Source organism: Pinus tabuliformis, chromosome 6 (assembly GCF_031772625.1).
Source record: "Pinus tabuliformis cultivar Carrire ecotype Pingquan chromosome 6, CPIR1, whole genome shotgun sequence".
Taxonomy (NCBI): domain Eukaryota; kingdom Viridiplantae; phylum Streptophyta; class Pinopsida; order Pinales; family Pinaceae; genus Pinus; species Pinus tabuliformis.
Window position 1 is genome coordinate 468,464,944 of NC_142292.1, and position 22,389 is coordinate 468,487,332.

Consider the following 22,389-nt stretch of genomic DNA (forward strand, 5'->3'; position numbering starts at 1 on the left):
AGTATTTCTTCCAATTTTTATTTCTTCCACTGTTTATTTGTGTAGGTTGTAGTGTGGTTGATTCAATATTTGCTATAGCAAACAATAAATAAATTGTTAAAAATTAATTTAACAATTAGGAGAATTATTTCCAGTTCTTGCAATAGGATTCGAGTTTCCGATTTTTCACCATAATGTTCTATCCATCAAACAATTACCAAAACATAAACATGAAGATCACAAGAAAACAATGAATGCTACATATAGGCTCTAAAGCAAGGCAAAACCCCACAAGGGGGAAAACCCTAGCAACTTTTCTTCTTATAGAATTAGATCAAAGTGAGAAATCCAGGACCCAAAAACCAAGACCAAGACCTTCCACAAGATCCAAATCAGCACTCCTTCAAGCCTTCCTCAACCAAGTCAAGTCCAATTAAGTCAACGGAGGTCCAAGCTTCTTCCAATTAGAATTTCGACCCTACAAATTTGGAGAGTTGCCCTAGCACCTTCGTATTGGTGCCCCAACGTCTTTGCAGAGATATAATTTCGTCCTTGTAGCTTGCAGATTTGCCCCAACACTTCGCACATGTGAACAAAGATGCACAAAAGTTCGATTTTTCTTCGTTTTTAGATCTTTGCTGTCTCTCCTTTGATTCTTGCTCTTTCTTCTTTGATTTTCGCTTGCGTCCTAGTGCTTTCTTTCATAGAAATCAAAGTTGCCAAGTTATGACCAAATGAGGTCAAACTGCTCTCTATATATACACATCAAGAGGTTGAATAGGTCCCTTCTAGGGCCCACTTGTCTAGGCGGTGCCAACATGGTCTTGTGGAGACAAAATTGACTATTTTGACTCAAATAAAATTCTTTTTCCTTTTTCTTTTAAAAGTCCAAATGGGACTTGACTCCAGTACAATAAATTGACTCATGGCAAATATTCTTTTGACTCAATAAACCCTAGAAGCATGAAGAACATGCTTGAATAATGAAATAATAATAATAGTATTGATAAATTCTTTTTGTTTTTTTGCTTTTGCATGAAATACAAGATGATACAAGTACAATGATAATTATGAAGACAAAACGTAGTTAAATTTTCCAACACATTACATTCATGGTACATGATCACACCACATACATATTTGGCTAAACTAAGAATCCGAAAACTGAACATAATGTCAATACTAGAATATGAACCCCAAAAACACTTCTTTTCTTCACTTGCTTCAATAAATCCAAATTTTCCATGATTGAATTGCTAAATTGCCTCCTCCTCACTCGTATATATAGTGCGTTCAGGGTCTAGACTGGGATGACTTGTCCAATGGCTACACTGGCTTGTGCAACTAGCAGAATGTATAGTGAATATTCAAAAAGTCATTACTCCTCAACCGTGAGGAGTTAGAGGGCGTTCCATATACCGTTGGAAAGGTCTTGGAATAAGCTTTCTAACCATGTATGTTAACACAATCTCCTAGACGTCATTCTTCATGATGGAGTTGTACTCTTCCACCATGGCATCGCTCCAAACCCACTGGTGTGCTGGCTCCTCAAAAAGCTCGGACTCTCTTTGTATTGCATCTATCACTAAAGTAAGGGGAGTAGTTGTTGAGGTGAGAGTGGTATCTCTTGTATGTTGTCCATTGTCTTGGTCATCTAGTGAGGTTTAGCGCTAAGGTGCAAGATTTTTCTGTAACATAAGTTACTGCCATGGAGGTTGAGAGACTTTAGTGCGTTTTGGTAAATTGATATTTTATTGTGAATTAGAATGGCTAATTACGTGCTGTAGAAAAGTGGAGAAAAATGTATGGAAACCATTGTCATTCACATAGGTGTTTTGAAGATGCTTTTTGTATCTTGCAGAATAGTTCCATTCCGTGATCACTCTGTAGACAAATGGCATCGAAAGACACAGCTATCAGCAGGTGCTGCAGCAATGAAAAACAAATTACGTGCTTTTAATCAGGTTTGCTTGCAGATTTAGTCAATTTTGTGTCCTACTACTGAAATCTTGTTGTCATTGCTATCTTTCCATGATGGATGGTGCTTTTGAATGTTCTTTCTGCAATAATACAGAGCGTAACTCAGCAAGTTTCAGCATATATGAGAGACCCTACAAGCATGATCAAGAGGATGCAACAGATGCGTTCTTCTGTTCATGTTCTTGGAGTTGTAAGTGTCTTGGTATACATTATTATTTCAATTCAAAAATTGGTCAGTATTGCTAATTCTTGTTTTCTGGTTAAGAACCAAGTTTCAATTCCTATGTTTCTCTTCCTTTCAGCCTCCACAAGCACCAGTCGTTGAAACAAAAGATATTTCAGAAAGACACTCTCAGGTATAGGATTTTAAATGATTGGATTTTATTTCTGTTTTGTGAGTCATTACATAAATTTCAGGTCTAAGATTTTAATGATCTCGGGACATAGTTTATTTTTTCTAGATGCATTTCCAGAGTTTCTCGGTTTTATGTTTCTGTAGATCTGTGAGTTTATTGTTAAGCTTTTTCTCATTTCTAGCAATGTTTTCGCTACAATACTGAAAATGATTTAATGCGTGGTTATTTTTTGGCATCATCTTCTGTCTATAATTAACTTGTTAGTATTTTTAAAGTTGAAGGTTCTTCCAATGGCAGGAAGTAAACGAGGATGGAGATCCGGAGCTAATTGATGACTCTGAGTTCTACAAACTACTGCTTCAAGAGTTTCTTGAGTCAACAGACCCTACTTCCTTAGGTACATTATAGTGTTCTTTGATTCATATTACTGTAATATAATTTATTCAGTTGCTTTACCTAATTTTGTGATTTCACACCATCGTTGGTGGATAATTTTGTAATGTTTATTAATGTAGACTTAGGCTCAAACACAATAGCTTAGGAAAGGATTGAACTGTCCAGGGTGATCCGTTCTTTTAGACAATGAGAGTGTATATTTCCCCAGCTTTTACAGTTGGATTCTGTTTGAGATCGCATTTCAAGGTAAACCACAATAATTAATTTTGTACAGTCGATGTTTTGGATTGGGATAGTACAATCCATCATCATGACAATGATCAATATTTCATGCAAATATGATGCCTCATTTTGTGCAAGTTCTTAGCCACGGCCAATGATTAGAGGCAATCATGAAGTATGTCAGCATTACTGTCCCTAACACTGATGGTTGGATTCTAGGAACACTTTTATGGGACTTGGTCTAGTTAGATAATTGAAGGTGATCTCAATTTGAAATGTCATTATGCCCTTTACAATCAAATGCGGTCTACTATGATGCATCTATGGTCATTGTTCCTAATGATGGGTGGCTCTCAGTTGATCTTGAGATGCTTTTTCCAAGTGTTTTTTACACCGTAGCAGAGGACTTTGAGGGCACACATTACTTCAGTCCAACATATAGCATGCCCAGGCTATTTTGCACCTTCCAATGATCAGTCCTGACCTTGTAGATGCAGTGTTGCCACTCCAGATGAGAGCATTGGTTACTTTAGATGATTCTAGTTGATAACTGACATTGCAGAGCACCCACAGATGTTCAGAAACTGAGCTTCTCCTGTTTGCTGTTGGATTTACTTGATGTTGTACTCCACAGACTGCCGATGCCCCAAGGCTAGCCTTGACATTGTTTGATGGGTGTTGCTTGATCTGGAGACCAGATGATGGTCAACCTCAGGATGACAAGGGCAGACTGACGACGCCCCTAGGCTAGCCTTGACATTGTTTGATGGGTGTTGCTTGATCTGGAGTCCAGATGATCTTCATCCTCGGGATGACAAGGGAGGACTTGTACTTGCACTTGGTGCCCCGAAGTTGGTGAGAGAGTCCCATCTCACCCAGCTAGCCCCTAAGAGGGTGACATAGGTGTTGAACTATGATAACTCGGGAGGTATTCTTCACTAGGTTGGTGCCTTAGCTTGTGGAGAAAATTGATCAGCCTTATGGATGCTTGCTTAAGTGGAGTAAGTGATTATTAAACTCCTTCCTAAGTTTCAACTTAGGAAAAGTACATTTGATGTTGGGCCAAAGTCTAAGGTTATGGAGGTAAATAATTTAAGTGACAAAGATCTATGAGCCATTGATCTCAGGAGGTGTGATGAGGGATGATCTCAGTCCTCCATCTCATTGAGCGCTTAGATTTGATTAGGAGGCTCAAGGGAGTTTGATATAAGTCATATCCACGAGGTGAATGCACATTATTGAGTGAAGGCGAATTGATGCTTGAGAGAGCAGATCAATTTGCTAAAAGGGGGGCAACTTGTTGGTGGAAGTTAGAGGGATTTGCAGGAAAAATTATCAGCAACCAAGCAAAGTTAAACAGGGCCATACCCGTACAAGCAGTGACGCCGATCACATGAGTTGGGTGACACAAGCCGTGCTAAGTGATGCAGGCACTATGCGCCACATGATTTCAGTTGGATTTGGTGAGGTCATATAGCAGGTTATTTGCTGTGAGAATCTGCTTGTGGAGGATTGTTATTTTGTAAGAAAATCCCATATGTTCCGGAGCCAATAAAAATAAACTCATTGCTGGTTTTCCTCTTTGTGGGTTTCCAGAGTAAAAATTTGGTCTATTACCGCTCAAACTAGCAGGGGACCTAAAAGGGACTCCTTAAGGGAAAACTACTAGATCAAGGGCAACAATGGATACTTAACCCACGGTCACCTCAGCTAAGACTCCCTACTTGTTACGGACTTTCACCGATGGGAGGAGAGCCGGTATATGGAAAGTCACTTGTGAAGGATGAATCAACAAATAGATTTGAAGTGACCTTAATGATCCTTTTCCTAGAAGGGGGTTAAGAATGGAGCTTGCTTGCTCTTCAAGCAAGGTACAAAGCTTTCTAGGAGAAGGAGGTGAAGATTTAAGGGCTGGGTTTAAGGAATGTGTCATGCAAAAGAAATGATGATAATATCAGCGAGATATCGCCAAATATCAGGAATATCACGATATTTTCAGCGAGTTGAAATATCGCAATATTTTTGAGATATCGCTGATATCTCAACAAAATATCGCGGGACAATATAAAATATTGCCAGGCAGGCTAGGCCGCGGTTAGAAAAAGGGAAATTTTCCTTTTTTTTCCTCATTTCTATTTTTGAGTGTTGGAGAAGGAAGGGGAAGAGTTTTGTTGTGGTTGTCAAGGAGAGATTGAGGATAAAACAACGATTATCACCACCAAGATTTTTTTGTGGATCAAAGATTGAAGAACAGTGAGACAAACTTCATTTCTTCCATTAACAGGTATGTTCTTAAAAACCCTAATGTTAATGATTTTTTCATAGAATTAGGGTTATGCTTGTTGGAAGAATCACCGCAACTCTATAGAATCCGTAATTTCCACCCTGGGGATCCTAGTTACTGGCTTGTAATGTTTACCAACACCTGCGGGTTTTGGTGTAACGACAAACCTCCACATGGTATCAGAGCTTGGACCCAGGTTCGATTCCCCCAGTTGCGTTTGAGGGGGGGTGTTGTAAGAATCACCGCAACTCTATAGAATCTGTAATTTCCACCCTGGGGATCCTAGTTACTGGCTTGTAATGTTTACCAACACCTGCGGGTTTTGGTGTAACAGCAAACCTCCACATGCTTGCTTGCCTCTTTGCCTACCAACATTTTGTTTCTTTGTTTTTTTTTCCATTTGCTATGATTTTCATGCCCATGAGCCAATGCAAGCGTTTTCTCCATATTTGGACAACAAGCTTCTTTTTTTTTCAACTTTTTTATGCACCCTCTTATTGCCATTTTTCATTCACATTGCAAATAATGTAGTAATTTTTTTTAAATGAGGTGGTTATTACTTATTATTTTTTGTGTTGGGGGGTTTAATGCTAATTTTTTGTTTTTTTTTTTGTGCCCTAGGTTTGAATTAGTTCACTACAAATGTTAAATATGGCAAAAGCCTTGGACCCATTTTGGGAGTACGGGGAGCGTGTTGGTGGGGCAAATCGGGCATATATATCATGAAAATTGTGTGAGACCAAGATTTCAGGAGGGGTTAAGCGATTGAAATACGATCTAGGTAGACTCCCTACACATGATGCAGATGTAATGCCTTGTATGGTTTCTAGTGCGAAGGTTATACAAAAAGCTCTTGAAGCAATTGTTGAACAACACAGAAAGATAACTGTTAGGGAGAGGACACTGGTCTCAGATAGATAGCTGCTAGATTTATTTGTTTTGCTACATATAAGTTTATAACTCATGATGATGAGATACTTTTATATATGTGATGTTATTTTGTATTGGTTCTCCACATTTGAGTCCTTGATTGGACAATTATCAGGGATCAGCAAGATATGGTATCTCCTTTGATGTATCATTTCTGTTTGACATCATATATATCAGTGCTTTCTTCACATTTATGTGCTAATGTGTTTAGTTCATGTTATTATTGCTTTATATGTTTAAAAATCTGAAAAAATGAATATATTATGCATTTTTTATGCTTCCCAATATTTGCCGATATTTTGACGATATTTTTGCCGATATTGCCGATAAGATGTTTTTGGACCCTTGCTGATATTTTGCCGATACCGATATTATCAACACTATGCAAAAGAGTTTCCCAATCCCTAAAATCCTTATTAAACTTGGTTTCCTAGGTGGTTCTTGAAGAGTTAACTTTTCGAAGGTATGGGGTGACACGGGACCAAGTGGACCTAGCCTAGGTTAAGGGGAGGGAGTTTAGCAACCAATGATGATCTCAACTCGGTCAAGGAAGGGGAAAGGATCAAACAAGAGTTTTCACTTATTAGTGTCAAATTGATCCTATGAGAGACTAGTTTAGGGAGCACTAGGGCAAAGTTTGATCTCAGAGCTAGGGCTTAGGATATCTCACAATCCCACTATAAGAATTTCCTCAAATTTCGAGGAGACCTTTGAGGACACACCAACGCAGCAGAGGCTAGGAGCTTGAACTTTTTCTATGGAAACTTCGTCGGGAAAGTGATTCCCTAGGTGACCCAACTTGGCTAGACCAAGGAAAGAGGGGAAAAAGGTATAGAAAAGGTTTAAGGTGATCACCTAATTCTAGCTCAGGGAGGCTCTAAGGGCAACTTTGTCCAATGTTAGGGCAGAAAAAGAAAGTGACTTTAAAACGATTATAATTCGCTTGTAGATGAAAATGGCTAATCAAGGTAAGTTCGATCTCTAGGATAATTCGTTCAACAAACATGGCCCATACATAGAGATATGCTATCTAGAAACATAATTCCACAATGAAGCAATAAATGCATGCAACAATTAGCCTTAAAATAGCGAAAATCCCATGATCAATGTGTGTGACACAGTAAAAGAAAATAAAATCAAAGTTGTACTTACATGTAAGAGAATATTTCCAACCATCAATACATTTGCCAATAAAGAAGCTCCAAGGTAAGAAAATCCAATCCACACATTAAAATTCATCCATGCTTCAATTTGTCACCCAAGAAAGAAATGCAAAATTCTCAAGAGAGAGAATGATCCAATCCAAGTGATGATACAAATGAATTCATGTCTCTCCTATTTATACACACATTACAGGTTCGAATTACCTAATTTGAGCCTACATTAGCCCATCAAATAAAATAATGTGCAAATAACTATCTCTTGGTGACAAGCCCACCAAACTAGCTCATAAATAAAATAATAAGCCTCCAAAGAGGTCGAATGATCAATAATGCATGTCGTTGGGCTCTCCAAGAGGCTTGATGAAGTCCATAAGTGCCAAAATGATGAGTGGACATCCAAAAGTAATGGACAAGGGGTTGGCCCCTTGTTCTCCACATAATAAACTTGTGGTGGTCCCAATGGCTGTGAGGGAACACAAGTGATCTCATGGGTTTCTAAGTAAGTCGAAAATGCCTGTAGAGTATTTGTAAAGGCTTAGATGATGGTGTAAGTGATGCCACATCATCCTATAAGTTCTGGATCATTTGCCAAGTGCATGGTACATTTGTGGGGTTGGATGGGCAAAGGTGAACCAAATGTATCTTCCTCATCCAATAGGTGAATCTTGAGCAATCTATGAATGTCTGTAGGGATCCATGAAGTGTTGTCTACTACTGTGGAGGCCCATGGCTCTCAACACACACCCTACATGTGCCATTGTACCTCTCTGGAGGGTTAGGACCCCGTATAGGGAGACCAAACACAAGATGGAGACTACCTGCAATCTTGCATAAGATCCACTGCGTCGTTCTAGTATAACAAGTCATGAAGGAAATCAAGTAAAAGAGCTTATAAACCATGGACACTCGGTGGGGACTTCATAATGGCCTGCCCTTCCATAATGGGCTTTGGCATGTGCTAATGTCTCCAAGCTCCAAATGGGGTTAACCAAGTATCCCATTAGGTGGTTTCTCCTCCTAAAGGGAATAATATGTCTAAGGTACATCCTTTAAAAGGTGGTGGCATGTGATAAAGAGATGAATGGAGTAGGGAATGAAAAGGGGTAGCTCTGGGCCACATGCTAGGATACAAGGATAACTAGTGAAAGGGAAGCCCACACTTGGGTATATAATGTATAGGAGGGAGCAATCGTGGTCATTGGGAAAACAAGAAGTGGACTCATCATTTTTTTGGGAAAAAACATGATTCTTGGCTCTTCATAGTGGAAAGAAACTCTTCATCAAGACTAGGGGAATGAACATCATCACAAACATCTATTTCCAGGGCAGGGGAGGAATGCTCAAACATCCCATGATCAATGATGTGACAAAGTAAAAGAAAATAGCATCAAAGTTGTACTTACATGTAAGAAAACATATCCAACCTTCAATACATTTGCCAATAAAGAAGCTCCAAGATAAGAAATTCTAATCCAAACATCAAAATTCATTGATGCTCCAATTTGTCGTCCAAGAAAGAAATGCGAAATTCTCAAGACAGAGAATGATCCAATCCAAGTGATGATACAAATGAATTCATGTCTCTCCAATTTATACACTCATTACTCGTTCGAATTACCTAATTTCAGCCTACATTAGCCCATCAACTAAAATAATGTGTAAATAACTATCTATTGGTGACAAGCCCACCAAACTAGCTCATAAATAAAATAATAAGCCTCTCAAGAGGTCGAATGATCAATAATGCATGTTGTTGGGCTCTTCAAGAGGCCTGATGAAGTCCATAAGTGCCAAAATGATGAGTTGGACATCCAAAAATAATCGACAAGGGGATGGCCGTTTGTTCTCCATATAATAAACTTGTGGTGCTCCCAATGGCTGCGAGGGCACACAAGTGACCTCATGGATCTCTAAGTAAGTCAAAGATGCCTATAGACCATTTGTAAGGGCTCAGATGATGGTGTAAGTGATGCCACATCATCCTACAAGTTCTGGTTCATCTGCGAAGTGCATGGTACATCTGTGGGGCTGGCTGGGCAAAGGTGAACCAGATGCATCTTCCTCGTCCAATAGGTGAATATCGAGCAATCTTTGAATATGCCTGGGGATCCATGGAGTGTTGTCTACTGTTGTGGAGGCCCATGGCTCTCAACACACACCCTACATGTGCCAATGTAGCCCTCTGGAGGGTTAGGACGCCGTATAGGGAGACCAAACCCAATATGGAGACCACTTGCAATCTTGCATAAGATCTAATGCGTCGTTCGAATACAAGTCATCAAGGAAATCGAGTAAAAGAGCTTATAAACCATGGAAAACAAGTGGGGACTTCATAATGGCTTGCCCTTCCATAATGGGCTTTGGCTTGTGCTAATGTCTCCAAGCTCCAAATTGGGTTAACCAAGTATCGCATTAGGTGGTTTCTACTCCCAAAAGGGATAATATGTCCAAGGTACATCCTTTAAAAGGCGGTGGCATGTGATAAATAGATGAATGGAGTAGGGAATGAAAAGGGGCAGCGCTAAGCCACATGCTGGGGTACAAGGGTAGCTAATAAAAGGGAAGCCCACACTTGGGTATATAATGTATAGGAGGGAGCAATCATGGTACATGAGGTGCCCCGACCTTGCATAATTTTCATCAATCCTTTGAAGGAAAGAAGATTCTAATTCCTCAAATATGTCTGGAATTCTTAGAGAAAGCAGATATTTTACCATCTCTTCTTTTATGGGAATTTCTTCGAGATCCAGAATTTTGGCACCTGTGAAAATACTAAGGGCAAAGTCAACACTACCTATGATCTGATAATAATTCAAGATTCTGAGTGTCCAGATCATTTCGTCTGTGTAGATACTAGACCATAAATCAGATAAGCTTCTGAAGAAAAGCTTAACCTTCATATTTGGTAAAGAAAATACTTTCACCAAGTTTTCATCAAGGCCTAGAGATATACCCAGATTTTTTGACTGCCATGCTTGGCATTTTCTGATCCACCAATTCCTTCTTAGTCTGAATCCAACCACTTTCTTGATTTCATCTGTTACAAAACTTGCATAATTTTCTAAGATTCGAAATCTATCTACAAAGGTTGCAAAACTATCATCTGAAGGGCCTTTACCTGGAATCTCAAAAACTGAGTATTTACATGTTATGAACATCTTGCTCATATCTCTGGTCAGAATAGTGTTGCAGGAAGCGCCCCCCCCCCCGGATCCTAGGCCGGAATCGCGTCCCGTACGGAAGCGCCCAAGGAAGCGCGATTCCAACTTTTCCGAAGCGCGATTCCTAATTTTTTATGCGCTTCCTGGTTTTTGAGAAGCGTGGGCCCCGAAGCGCGCTTCGGATGGCGCTTCGGGCCTCCGGAAGCGCCACGCTTCGGGCCCGGAAGCGTACGCTTCACGAGCGCTTCGGAGCGCTTCCGAAAAAACCGCGCGGGCTAAGGAAAGACACTTCATTTTTTTTAATTTTTTTTTAAAGTTAACTTAACTTAGCAATGAGGGGGTGGGTTAGGGTGAGTTTAGGGTGAGGAATGAAAAGCATAAAGCTCCCATTCATTCCTCATTTTCTCACTTTGAGTTTATGAGAGTTGGAGAAGAGAAGAGAGGAGAGGAGAAGAGAAGAGAGGAAAGGAGAGGAGAAGAGAGGAGAGCTTGGAGGAGTGAAGAAGGAGGAGCTAGGAGAAGGAGGAGGAGCTTGGAGCAAGAGCTTGGAGGACTTCATCTACAAGAGCTAAAGAGGTAAGTTCAAACCCCAAACTCCCTTGTTTTTTTGAAAATTTTTTTGTATTTTTCTCCTCCCTCACCTACTCTTTCCCATTGTTTCTACTTGCTCCTTTATTTACAGGTTGTCCACCACCTATATCCATATTCCAAGATGGTGTTCTTTTGGCTTCTATGTATCATTCCACTCTTGGTTTTAATGATGGCAAGGGTGAGGAATAGAAGGGAAGAGGAAGGGGATGAACTTGGTCCTAATAGTAGTGACCCAATGTATGATGAGGAGGAAGGGTTTGAAGAGGAAGGGGATGAACTTGAAGGGGACACTGAAGCACAAGATGGGAAAGGTACATCAACACCCTTGTGGAACTATGTGACCAAACTTGATGGGGGAAAGGGTGGTGGATCTTACAAATTTGTGTGCCCTCATGGTTGTCATGGAGGAAAACCATATTGTGGTTCATATACCCGTCTGAGGAGGCATCTTTGTGGGGTGCTGGACAGTGATGAAAAAAAGGGTTCTGTGGGGGTACAAATTTGCCCAAACATTCAACTGAAGAAAGAAGAAAATACATCCAAATAGAGATGGCTGCACAACAAAAAAACAAGAAACAAAAAACTCATTCTGATTCAAGTGCAACCTCTAAATTTGGTAGTTGCCCATCTCCTCATGGTACTTCTGCAACCTCTGGAGGTAGAAGAACAATAGGGGATTTCCTTAATGTTGCTGGGAGGGATGATGTGGATGGAAAGATAGTCCGTTTTCTTTGTGCTTGCTGTGTACCATTCAATGTGCTTCGCTCTCCCTATTGGCATGACATGGTAAAGGCCATCAATGAAGCCCCAAAAGGATACAAGGTCCCCAACTATGAGAAAGCTAGAACAGTGTTATTAGAAAGAGAAAAAGCTAAGGTTCAAAGAGCTTTGACACGTTTTACACATGAGTGGGTGGATTCTGGGGTATCCATTGTATCAGATGGGTGGACAAATATTAGAAACCAACATTTGATAAATGTTCTTGGTGTTTCTTCTAGTGGTGCAGTATTTATTGCATGTCATGACTCCTCCTCCATCAGTGCAACTGCACAAAACATTGCAGATCTCCTATTGAAATCAATCAAAGATGTTGGTCCGAATAATGTGGTTCAAGTGATCACAGATAATGCAGCAAATTGTAAGGCAGCAGGAAAAATTATTGAGCGTACTCATCCACACATCTTTTGGTCTGGGTGCCTGGTTCACACATTGAACCTTTTGATGCATGATATTGTGAAACACAAAGATTGTGGGTGGATTGCTGAGGTTTACAGGAAAGGGAAGCAGCTCTTTAAATTCATCACAGGGCATACAAGGGTAAACTACTTCTATGGCACTTACTCCAAGTTGCAATTGCTTAAAATTGCAAAGACAAGATTTTCTAGTTATTACCTCACCTTTAGGCGGCTAGTGAGGGTGAGACAAGCTTTAACTAATCTGGTGTGTGCTGAAACATGGGATGAAATTAACACTGACATAGATGGTGCTAATGCAGTCAAGGACACTGTTCTTGACAGTTACTTTTGGTCACAGGTTAAATATGTTTTGCAATTCACCAAACCAATTTATTACATGATCAAGTTTGCAGATTCAGATCGACCAGTAATTGGGGAGGTGTATGAGCAAATGGATAGCATGTTGGGGCAGATTAAAGACATTGTTGAGCCTAGAGATACCACCTTGTACAATTATATTCGTGTAGAGGTGCAAAACCGATGGGAAATGCTAAATATTCCATTGCATGCATTAGCATATGTTTTGACACCTAAATACTATCATCCATCATGGCTTTCAACACCAGCACCTGGGGGGGGGGAAGCAGGAAAAAACCACACCAAGATAGAGAGGTTCACGAAAAATATATGGCTGCATTGAGTAAATTAATCCCTGATGAGGAGGAGGCTGCATTGGTACGGAGACAGGTGAGCAACTATACGCTCAACACTGGTCCATTTGGGAGCATGCATGCAATTCAAGATCGAGAGACTTTTTCTGCTCTTGAGTGGTGGAACATGCATGGAGGGGGTACTCCACTTCTACAGAGTTTGGCATTGCGGGTGCTATCACAGGTGGTAAACACTTCTTCTGCAGAGAGGTGTTGGAGCTCTTATTCTTTCATCCACAGTGTTAAAAGGAACAGGTTGAATTTAGACCGGGCAGAGAGCTTGGTTTATGTTCATTACAACTTGCGATTGTTGTCCCATTACTGTGAAGATGCAAAGTCTAATAAAGACTTGTTGATCTGGGACAAGAATCCAGAGGAGCCCAATTTGGAGGATGGAGTGTTGCGACTAGAGCAATTAGAGGATGCTCTTATCCAGGTATGTCCATTGTGGTATGAATTTTCCAATTTTCCCTTATAAAGCATTTCTCTAATTCATGTTTTTAATTTTTTTGTTAACTAGTGTTTTTTTTTTTTTTGCATGAATTTTTTGAGCGATTCTAGGATGATGATGACCGTGTTGATATGCCACCACCCCCACCCCCATCTGGTCCCTTGGTTCCTAGGTTCCATGGTTCAACACCAACAGCAGGGGGTTCTTCTTCATCAGTTTCAGTGCCACGACTTACACAGGGACCATCTTCTTCATTGCCACCACGTGGAGGCCTGCCATCACTTTCTATTCGTGGTGGAAGGAGGAGAGATTAGTAGATATATTCACAATCTACTACTTTTTGTCATAGATTACTCATTAGACTTGTAGACTTGTGAATTTGAATTTTGAACCTTTTTGGCTTGGCGGTGACCAAGTGACATATTTTGTAAACATTATTATTTGAATTTTGGACATGACAAATGTTGACAGTTGCTCACTTGCTAGATAAATCATAATATGCTCTATGTTTTATGTTTTATAATATGCTTAAATGTTTTATGTTTTATAATATGCTTAAAAATTTGATGTATGTTTGTAATAGCTAGAATATAGATGATTGTTGTACATACTAGTAACTACAATGGAATCATGGATGCCATATCTATCTTGATTTATGCAAAAATATGCATGTTTTCATGTCTTCTACAATTAATTTGGTATTTGGGATGTTTGTTTTGAGTATAAATGCAAAAAAATATAAAAAAAAAATATATATATATATATATAGCAGACGCTTCCGCGGACGCTTCGCTTCCTAGATTTTTGGAAAATGACGCTTCCGCGCTCCCGCTTCCGCTTCCGCGCTTCCGCTTCGCTCCCGCTTCGTGCAACATTGGGTCAGAATGTCTGTCAAGAAATTCGAGTTACCTGGTATCCACTCGACGTCAAAATCAAATTGCTGAAACCAGATTTGCCAGGCTAAAATTCTGCCCTTTGCAAGTTGTCTTGAAATTTTTGCTGTCAAAAAATATTTAAAATTTTTGGAGTCTGTTCTGATTAAAAACCTGACCGGGGTTAGATATACCTCAAACCGCTGAATTCCGTTGAAGATAGCTAATGTTTCTTTTTCAGCTATGAAGTAGTTTTTCTGACTTGCTGTAAACTCCCCGGAAGCATATCCGCACAGATTTTCTTCAATCTCTCCTTTATTATTTCTTCTTTGTTCTAACAATACAGCTGACCAAAAATTAAGAGAAGCATCAGTTTGCAAAATTAATAAACCATCACCTGGTGGTTGAAGCTTTGGTAAACGCTGACATTCTTCTTTAAGTTTCTTCACTGCTTCAGTCGCTTCTTCTGACCATCCTCCGTCGCTGTGTCTTCTTATAGCAGCTGTCTTTTCTGAGAGTTTTGGAATGTATTTGTGCAAGTAATTCAGAACTCCAATAAACCTTTGGATTGCCTTTTTGTCCTTCAATTCATCAGGAAACTGTGTCAATTTTGTTAACACATGGGGCTGCATTTGAATAGAACCATTTGCAACATTTATCCCCAAAAAATCAATGCTATCCTGAAATAAGGACATCTTAGTATTTGACAACACTATGCCATGATTTTTAACTTCTTCAAGAAAAATCTCTAAGTGTTTCAAATGAGTATGTACATCTGGACTATGGATCAGAATATCATCTATATATGTAACTATAAAATCATATTTAGCAAAAATATAATCCATTCTTCTTTGGAAGAAGGCTGGAGCGTTCTTCAACCCAAATGGAACAACTTTCCACTGATAAAATCCTGCTGGACATATGAAAGCTGTTTTGTGTCTGTCTTCTGGCTGAATCTGTATCTGATAGTACCCTGACTTCATATCAAATTTACTGAACACCTTACTATGTTGAATCTTCTACATAATTACTTCTGGTCTTGGCAATGGGTAATTAAAATTCTGAGTAATTGCATTAAGAGGTTTGTAATTAATAACCATCTGTGGTTTACCTCTTACTATCTCAGAATGGTTTCTAACTAGAAATGCAGAACATGCATAATGAGATTCACTGATTTCTATTAGCTGCATCTTTAGTAGTTCTTGAATTTGATTCCTCATTTCTTGTTCATCAGATGGTGTGCAAGGAATCACTTTTCCTTTTACTCCATTGTCATGTAAGGTGACTATCTCCTGCATCGGACTTTCAGTTTCCCAAAACTGTTGCGGGTTATCCGAGCAGCTTTTTAGAAGTCTCTGGTAGATATCTCTCTGTTCTGTAGACCAATTTTCTTCAATGCATGCTGATTGTTTATTTATTTTTTCTGCTCTGGCTTCATAGATTTGTAGGACCTCTTGCCAATCATTTGAATCTTTAGTCGGCCTTCTAGTTCTTACTTTCTTTTGTCTATTCTCATGCCTAGCTTCAGAGTTTGCAATGCTTAGTCTAGGCACAGATATAGCTTTTTTCTTTAGGTTTATTATCAGCTTATCTTGGCTGATAGTTACTGGAAGCACAAAATTAATGAATGGCATGCCTAACATCAAACTTGCTGAAGGGTCATAGTGCTGAATTGCTGAGATTTTTACAATACTCCCTCCAACTTTTAAAGAAATATTGTCTACATAATGTGTGAGCTGGACAGATCCTCCAATTGTTTCTGAAACTAGTATATTCTTTAAAGGTTTCCAGAGAGATTTGAACAAAGATGGTCGAGCTAGATTATTTGATCCTCCAGTGTCTACAAATGCATCTACTGAAATCCATTCATTTTTGACTTGAACTTCTACTGGAATATAAATCAAGCTCTCTGTTTTCACAATCTTTTTTAACAAAGTATTTTGTTCATTTCTTGAAATCTCTGGCAGAGGTATACTAGTTGATGGTGCAACTTTCTTCTCAAATGGGCATAAAGAATTGAATTGAGGTAAAGATGATGCAATTTGTTTACCTCTATTTGTCTTCTCTGATACATCTGTTTCTTCTGATCCTTCTTCTTCACTGGATTCTGGGTTTGAATCATCTTCTGTCTCACTTGATGACTCAATAGTTGAAGAACTTTCTATATCACTATAGTGCTGTTCACTATAAAAATCATCATCAGAACAATTTGTACAAATATTCATTTTCTGTACAGGTTCTTCATCTTCATTATCTGAAACTTCTGTAAGAATATATACATCAGAAATTTCTTCATCTGATTCTACTACAGACCAATCATCTTGAAATTCTTCAATATCTATACAAGCTTTAAGTTTACTAGATGATTTCTGAGGACACTTTCTGGCAAAATGTCCTTCCTTTTTACAAATGAAACAACAATTGTTGTTTCTTGGAGCTGTTCTCTTTTTCAAATATCTGAATTTTCTGAAAGGTCTCTTCGGGTTCGATACTCTTTTGGGTTTGTATCTACCATACCTTTTGTATTTCTTTTTCTTTGATTTAAAAGGCGTCCATGGTAATACAGTTTTGCAGACATCTGAACTCGGGGTGATGTCATGCGCCTTCTTCTGCCAACACAAATATTTGACCTTTTCTGATACTCTAAACAGAAGATCAACCCAATAGACTTGTTCTAAACTTTTCATTTGAACCTCAAGATCTTTCATGATCAGATCTCCTAAGTTTCCTGGCAACTTTGACAAGAAAGAAACTTTTTGAGCAATATCATTAAACAGATTAGCTTTAAAGACTTTAGCCATAAATTCTTTACCGAATTGATCTAAATATTTTAGATCTTTTAGTTCCATGCGGCTAAGGTCAGTCAATAGCTGTTTCTTTTCATCTTTTGGTTCTGGCATAAACTGAGTTTTTAACAGCATTTCAAATGTAGCTAAACCTGCTTCCATGACTGCTATTCTCTCTGCTTCTGTTCCTCCCATCCACCAATCAAATACTATTCCTGCCATCCTCTTTTCTGCTAATATCATGATAGATATGTTGTCTAATCTTGTTGTGACCTGCATTTGATATAAGGCTCCTATCCAGATTCTAATGGACTCACCAGGATTGGATGAGTTATCTAGATCTAGAATGTAACCACTAGAATTTGTAGCAAACAGATCTTCTTCAACTCTAGGGTACTTAGCTTCTCTCAAGATGTGAGCTTTGTTTTGATTCTTTATTGATGGCATGATAAAGGATGGAAACTTTATTGCAGCTTGTTCTAAAGACATGACTTCCTTCTTAGACTCAAAAGGTTTTTCTGCTTTAACCGTTCTAGAAGATCCACTGGTTAATTTTCCAGTGTCTCTGGAAGTCCCTTCTCCATCACTTGTTTCTGGTACTTCTTCTTCTAAATCCCAGTAATTTGGGGCTGTCATATCTACATGAAATTTTGGGATTTTCTTACCCTTCTTCTTCATTTTTCTTTTTCTTCTCTCCTCTTTTTCTCTCTTTTCTTCCTGTTGCTCTTCATACAACAATTTTAAATTTTCATTTATCAGATCTGCTTGTTGTCCTAAATTGTCTAGAACATTTTCAGCATGAGAACACCAAGTAGTCAAATAATTTCCTACTTGATATACTTGTTCCAAATCATTGGGCTCTTGTGATTCATGTTCTAGGAGAGGTGCACAATCTGCTCTTGTAGCGGGCTGTTTGGACATTGATGAAGAGACACAAAATTTTGTCTTTGGTGGCCATTTTCCTCCTCTGACAAATCTTTTATTTGCATATCTATATTCTTCCATAGGTGGATAATTCTGTATATGAGTTCTAAACATTTTATTTACAGCTAGAAAAGGTTTTTCTTCTTGATTTTTCCACCCTTCCTTATATGCCTTTTGCCTTCTTATGATTTTTCTTTAATTAACTGCTCGAGGCTCAAGGGGTAAGGGCATGATGTGTGAGATATGGCAGTGCTTACCCCCTTTTAAGGTAGGGCAGTTCATTGCCCACTAGGGGTTGGGACAATCATGGGTTCCTATATGATGAAAAAGGCTCATAGAGCCTATGGGAACTAGGGTGATGGCCATGATGATGGGGTAGAGCTCATGTATTGGCTTTTGCCCACGTGCTTGTCCCGACCATCTTTTGTGTTTTTTGGTACATTTCCTGTTGATTGTGGCCAATTATGCTTTTAGTTTTCTTTTTAGCTACATCAACCTCTGAGGCATCATTCTAGGCCCGACCCAAGGCGTGGGCAAGGGGAAGGGGAGAGCTAGCCCTATGTGGACCCAGTGGAGGAATGTTGTCCCAGGTGGGAGAAACGATGAATGGGGTATAATGAGAGGAAAGGGGGCAATATATGTGGATGAGGGAGCAGGACCACTCAACCAAAATAAGGGTTTCCCATGAAATACCATCCCTAAAACCAAATGGTCAGTAAAGAGATCCCGCAGGACTAGAATCCAAGGTTAATATCCGAAAGGGGTCTAGGGGACAAGAGCATAGTCCTAGCCCATTCTTTCCGTCGAATCCCCACATTAATCCATGCCCAGAATTGTCCATGATAAGCTAACTACAATACTCTATTACTAATGCAAGGCATACCTTTAGGTTCAGGAGGCCCACCTTCAAACTTATGATCATGACAGATGGGTGAGGGACCACTTCGCTGGCTCAGGCGACGAAGAAGTGGCACAACGAGCTAGTTGGTGGCTGCAAGGAGCTACTAGATGTCGACTGAGGACCATCTTGGAGAAATTTTTTCTCCTAGGGATATCACGAGTTGTGATTTGGGGGAGCTATGAGACATGAGGATAGGTATACCTTCATCTGTTGAAATTTTATGACTAAAAAGTTTCCTGCAATCCCAACCCAGTTTTAATTTCACCTTATCACTCCCATTCAGTTAAACGCCCTTTCCCATAAACATACATTCAACATATAGAATTTTGGAAATGAAATTTTAAAACACATGGAACTGTCAACACATGCTGAAAATAAATATGGACATAAACAGACCAACAACACACATAAAAATACACAGATTTTTGGTCAACTTAGACCCAGGCAAAATCCCTTCAATCTTCTCGGGAAAACTTGTTAGAGCTCTTCAAATTTATTTATCTTTCAAGTTAAGGAAAAATACATTTGCAGACAAAACAAAACAACAAAATGCAACTTATCTCTTTAGCCCAAAACTCCTTGAAAACCGTGCCCACTTTGCCTCAATTTTCGTGCCCACTTGAAGCCGAAAATATGTACTGTATGGATTCCGTACAGATTGTATAGATTTTTTTTCATTTTTTTTCAAAAAATTATTTCAAACGACGTGCAACTCACAACATTACATGTTGTTCGTACTGTACCTTATGTTGTCTTCTATGCCTTGATTTCCATGCCCATCTTTGCCTAGAAATCACTCCTTCAACTTGCTGCAACAAATTTCTCCTTCAGAACTTTTCTCCAACTCTCAACATCCTTTCTCCAATCTGCTCATGAAGAATGAATGCAATCTCTTTTTTCTTTTCCCCCTTTTGTTTCCCTAAATGACTTATGGGCAACCCTAAGATCTAATGCCTCAGATTCATTTAGATCAAGGGATGAGAATAAATGTGCTGTTAATTCTCACTTTCAATTTTTTAACTCACCCATTAAATAGAGTACCCACATTGTACTTTATGTCTAAAGTCACTTTTCACTTTCTAATTTAACATTGACTTTACCACTTATAAAGTCACTTTCACTTTATAAAGTCACACTTAGGAAAATAGTTATTTTGGACACTTTTCTCTAGGTAGAGACTAACCCATGGGAAACCACTTGTCCAAGGTACATTAAAAGCAACATCATCATGGAGTGCTTAATGTGCTTAGGCATATAATGACAGGGATACTAGAGTTTAGCACAAAGAGGAAAGACCCATGAAGAGGTTGCATTTTGAGAAAATATGCCAAGACAATTTTCCCACCCAGTGACAGTAGATCCAAGGATGTGTTGGATCTTATACATTCAGATTGTATGTGGCCCTATTTCTTTAATATCCCTCATTGGATACTGTTATTATGTCACATTTATTAATGATTACTTTAGGAAGACTTAGATTTATTTTCTCAAAACCAAGGACGAACCCTTTTGCAGATTCCAAGAGTTCAAAGTTCCTGTGGAGAATTAGATGGGGAGAAAGATTTGGGTGTTGCGATTTGACAATGGGGGTGCGTACACCTCAAATGACAAGTGAATTTTGTGTGAGTTTGGGGATCAAAATGGAGTCAATTGTTTCTTATAATTCTCAATGAAACAGAGTAGTAGAGAGAAAGAACAGGGCTATAATTGGGGTTGCACGGGTTATGTTGCATGATCATGGGTTGCCCATGTTTTTGTGGGCTAAGGCCTGCAATACCACAATGTACATTTAGAATAGGAGTCCCCATAAGATTTTGGGGAGGATGACTCCTGCGAAAGCATATATAGGTAGGAAAACAGATGTGGGACACTTTAGGATATTTGGGTGTCTAGTGTACTGTCATATTCCTTTTGAGTAGAGAACAAAGTTAGGACCGATTGCTGAGAAGGGGATCTTCGTTGGATACAATGAGACTTCCAAAACCTATTGTGTTTATACCAATGCTCATGAGGACAATGATGCGCAGGGATGTACAATTTGAGGAGTAGAGGGATTTTAGGATGTCCATATAGAATGGTGATCCAACACATGAATGAGGCCGAGACTTGTAGGGACAGGAGGAGAGGAGATAGGATCTAGATTCACAAGTATAGAGTGTAAGCACATGTATAGGTACTAGTACATAGGCTATAAAGGAGGACAAGGAGTAGGGAGATCTTGTTTCACAAGATGAGACCTCCACATCAGGTAAGGGGCGACCTAGGTCGGTGGTTCATAGAGTGAGAGATGCCAGGGATTTGGGGTTTCCTAAGAGGCCTACCAATGAGAGCATGCCATTCCAGAGATACACTGGCTACATGATGCTCATGACAGAATTGATAGATGCCGACCCTTCTAGTTTTCAAGAGGTTATTGTTCAGTAGGTGTGGCAGGATGCCATGGTGGAGGAGTATGCTTCCATCATGAAGAATGATGTCTGGGAGGTAATGCCACGATAAGAGGGTGCTTGGATCACGACAGATCTGCAAGATTAAGCATGCGACTAATGGGAGTGGAGAAGTTCAAGGCACACTTTGTGTCTAAGGGGTTCTTGCAACGAGAGGGAGTTGACTACAAGGAGACATTCACCCTTTTAGCTAGATATACCTCGATTTAGGCTTTTATCTCTATAACAATATATATGGGTTGGAGAGTGCATCAGATGGATGTGAAGACTTCCTCAACATGATCGTTGAGGAAGAAGTATACATCGAGAAACTTGAAGGTTTCAAGGTGCATTCTTATGAATATAATAAATAAATAAATAATAATTAATTAAATGATAAATAAATAATAAAAATATTAATAAATAACTCATTATCAAAAGTCAAGAGTCATGTCTATTCAAGACGCTCGTGACTAGTCAATGCTATTTAGGCACACCATCACGAGATATGTAGTCATCCATTTATTCATTCAATAATAAAAATATTTGTTTATTCTCTACAGTTGCATGTATTCCTGCTACAGTGGTATCAGAGCATTGCAATCCTCTGGCGAAAACTACTACATAGGTTGCCTTGTTCAATTGCATATGATTGCTTGGTTCCTGTCAACGCTATCGTTCCTCCGAGCCTACGTTACGTCTTCCCTCCATGCGCCTGTTTCTCAGGTCGTTCTGTTGATCGTTGCGAAGCAACATTTGCCCCCAATGTCCGCATCGTGCATCTCTGTCTCGCACCATCACACGTTCCTGCTGACAACCCTGACCTTTGTGTCCCACGTCGTCACTAAATTTCCATTGTTTTTCTTTCTGTAGTCCTTGATTGTCATGCCTTACGACCACTGTACTGTCCCTCGATGTTTCTTAGTTATATAGTTATATAAATTAATTATATAGATTAAGAGCTATATAATTAATTAATGGTTATATAATTTAATTATATAATTATATAGTTTAGTTATTAATATAATAATATAATATTTAATAAATCCATTATTATTATTATTATTACTATTAGCTATCTT

At 39.1% G+C, this 22,389-nt stretch overlaps 1 protein-coding gene across 1 annotated transcript in view; it reads left to right on the forward strand.

The window, feature by feature from the left end:
- The window catches only part of LOC149259351 (uncharacterized), a 254,630-nt gene that overhangs the window by 230,373 nt on the left and 1,868 nt on the right, over positions 1–22,389 (forward strand). Inside the window, exons 10-13 of the mRNA XM_089418159.1 lie at positions 1,841–1,943; positions 2,054–2,149; positions 2,262–2,315; positions 2,613–2,712. Coding sequence (XP_089274285.1) covers positions 1,841–1,943; positions 2,054–2,149; positions 2,262–2,315; positions 2,613–2,712 — 353 coding nt within the window. The remainder of the gene's footprint in view (positions 1–1,840; positions 1,944–2,053; positions 2,150–2,261; positions 2,316–2,612; positions 2,713–22,389) is intronic.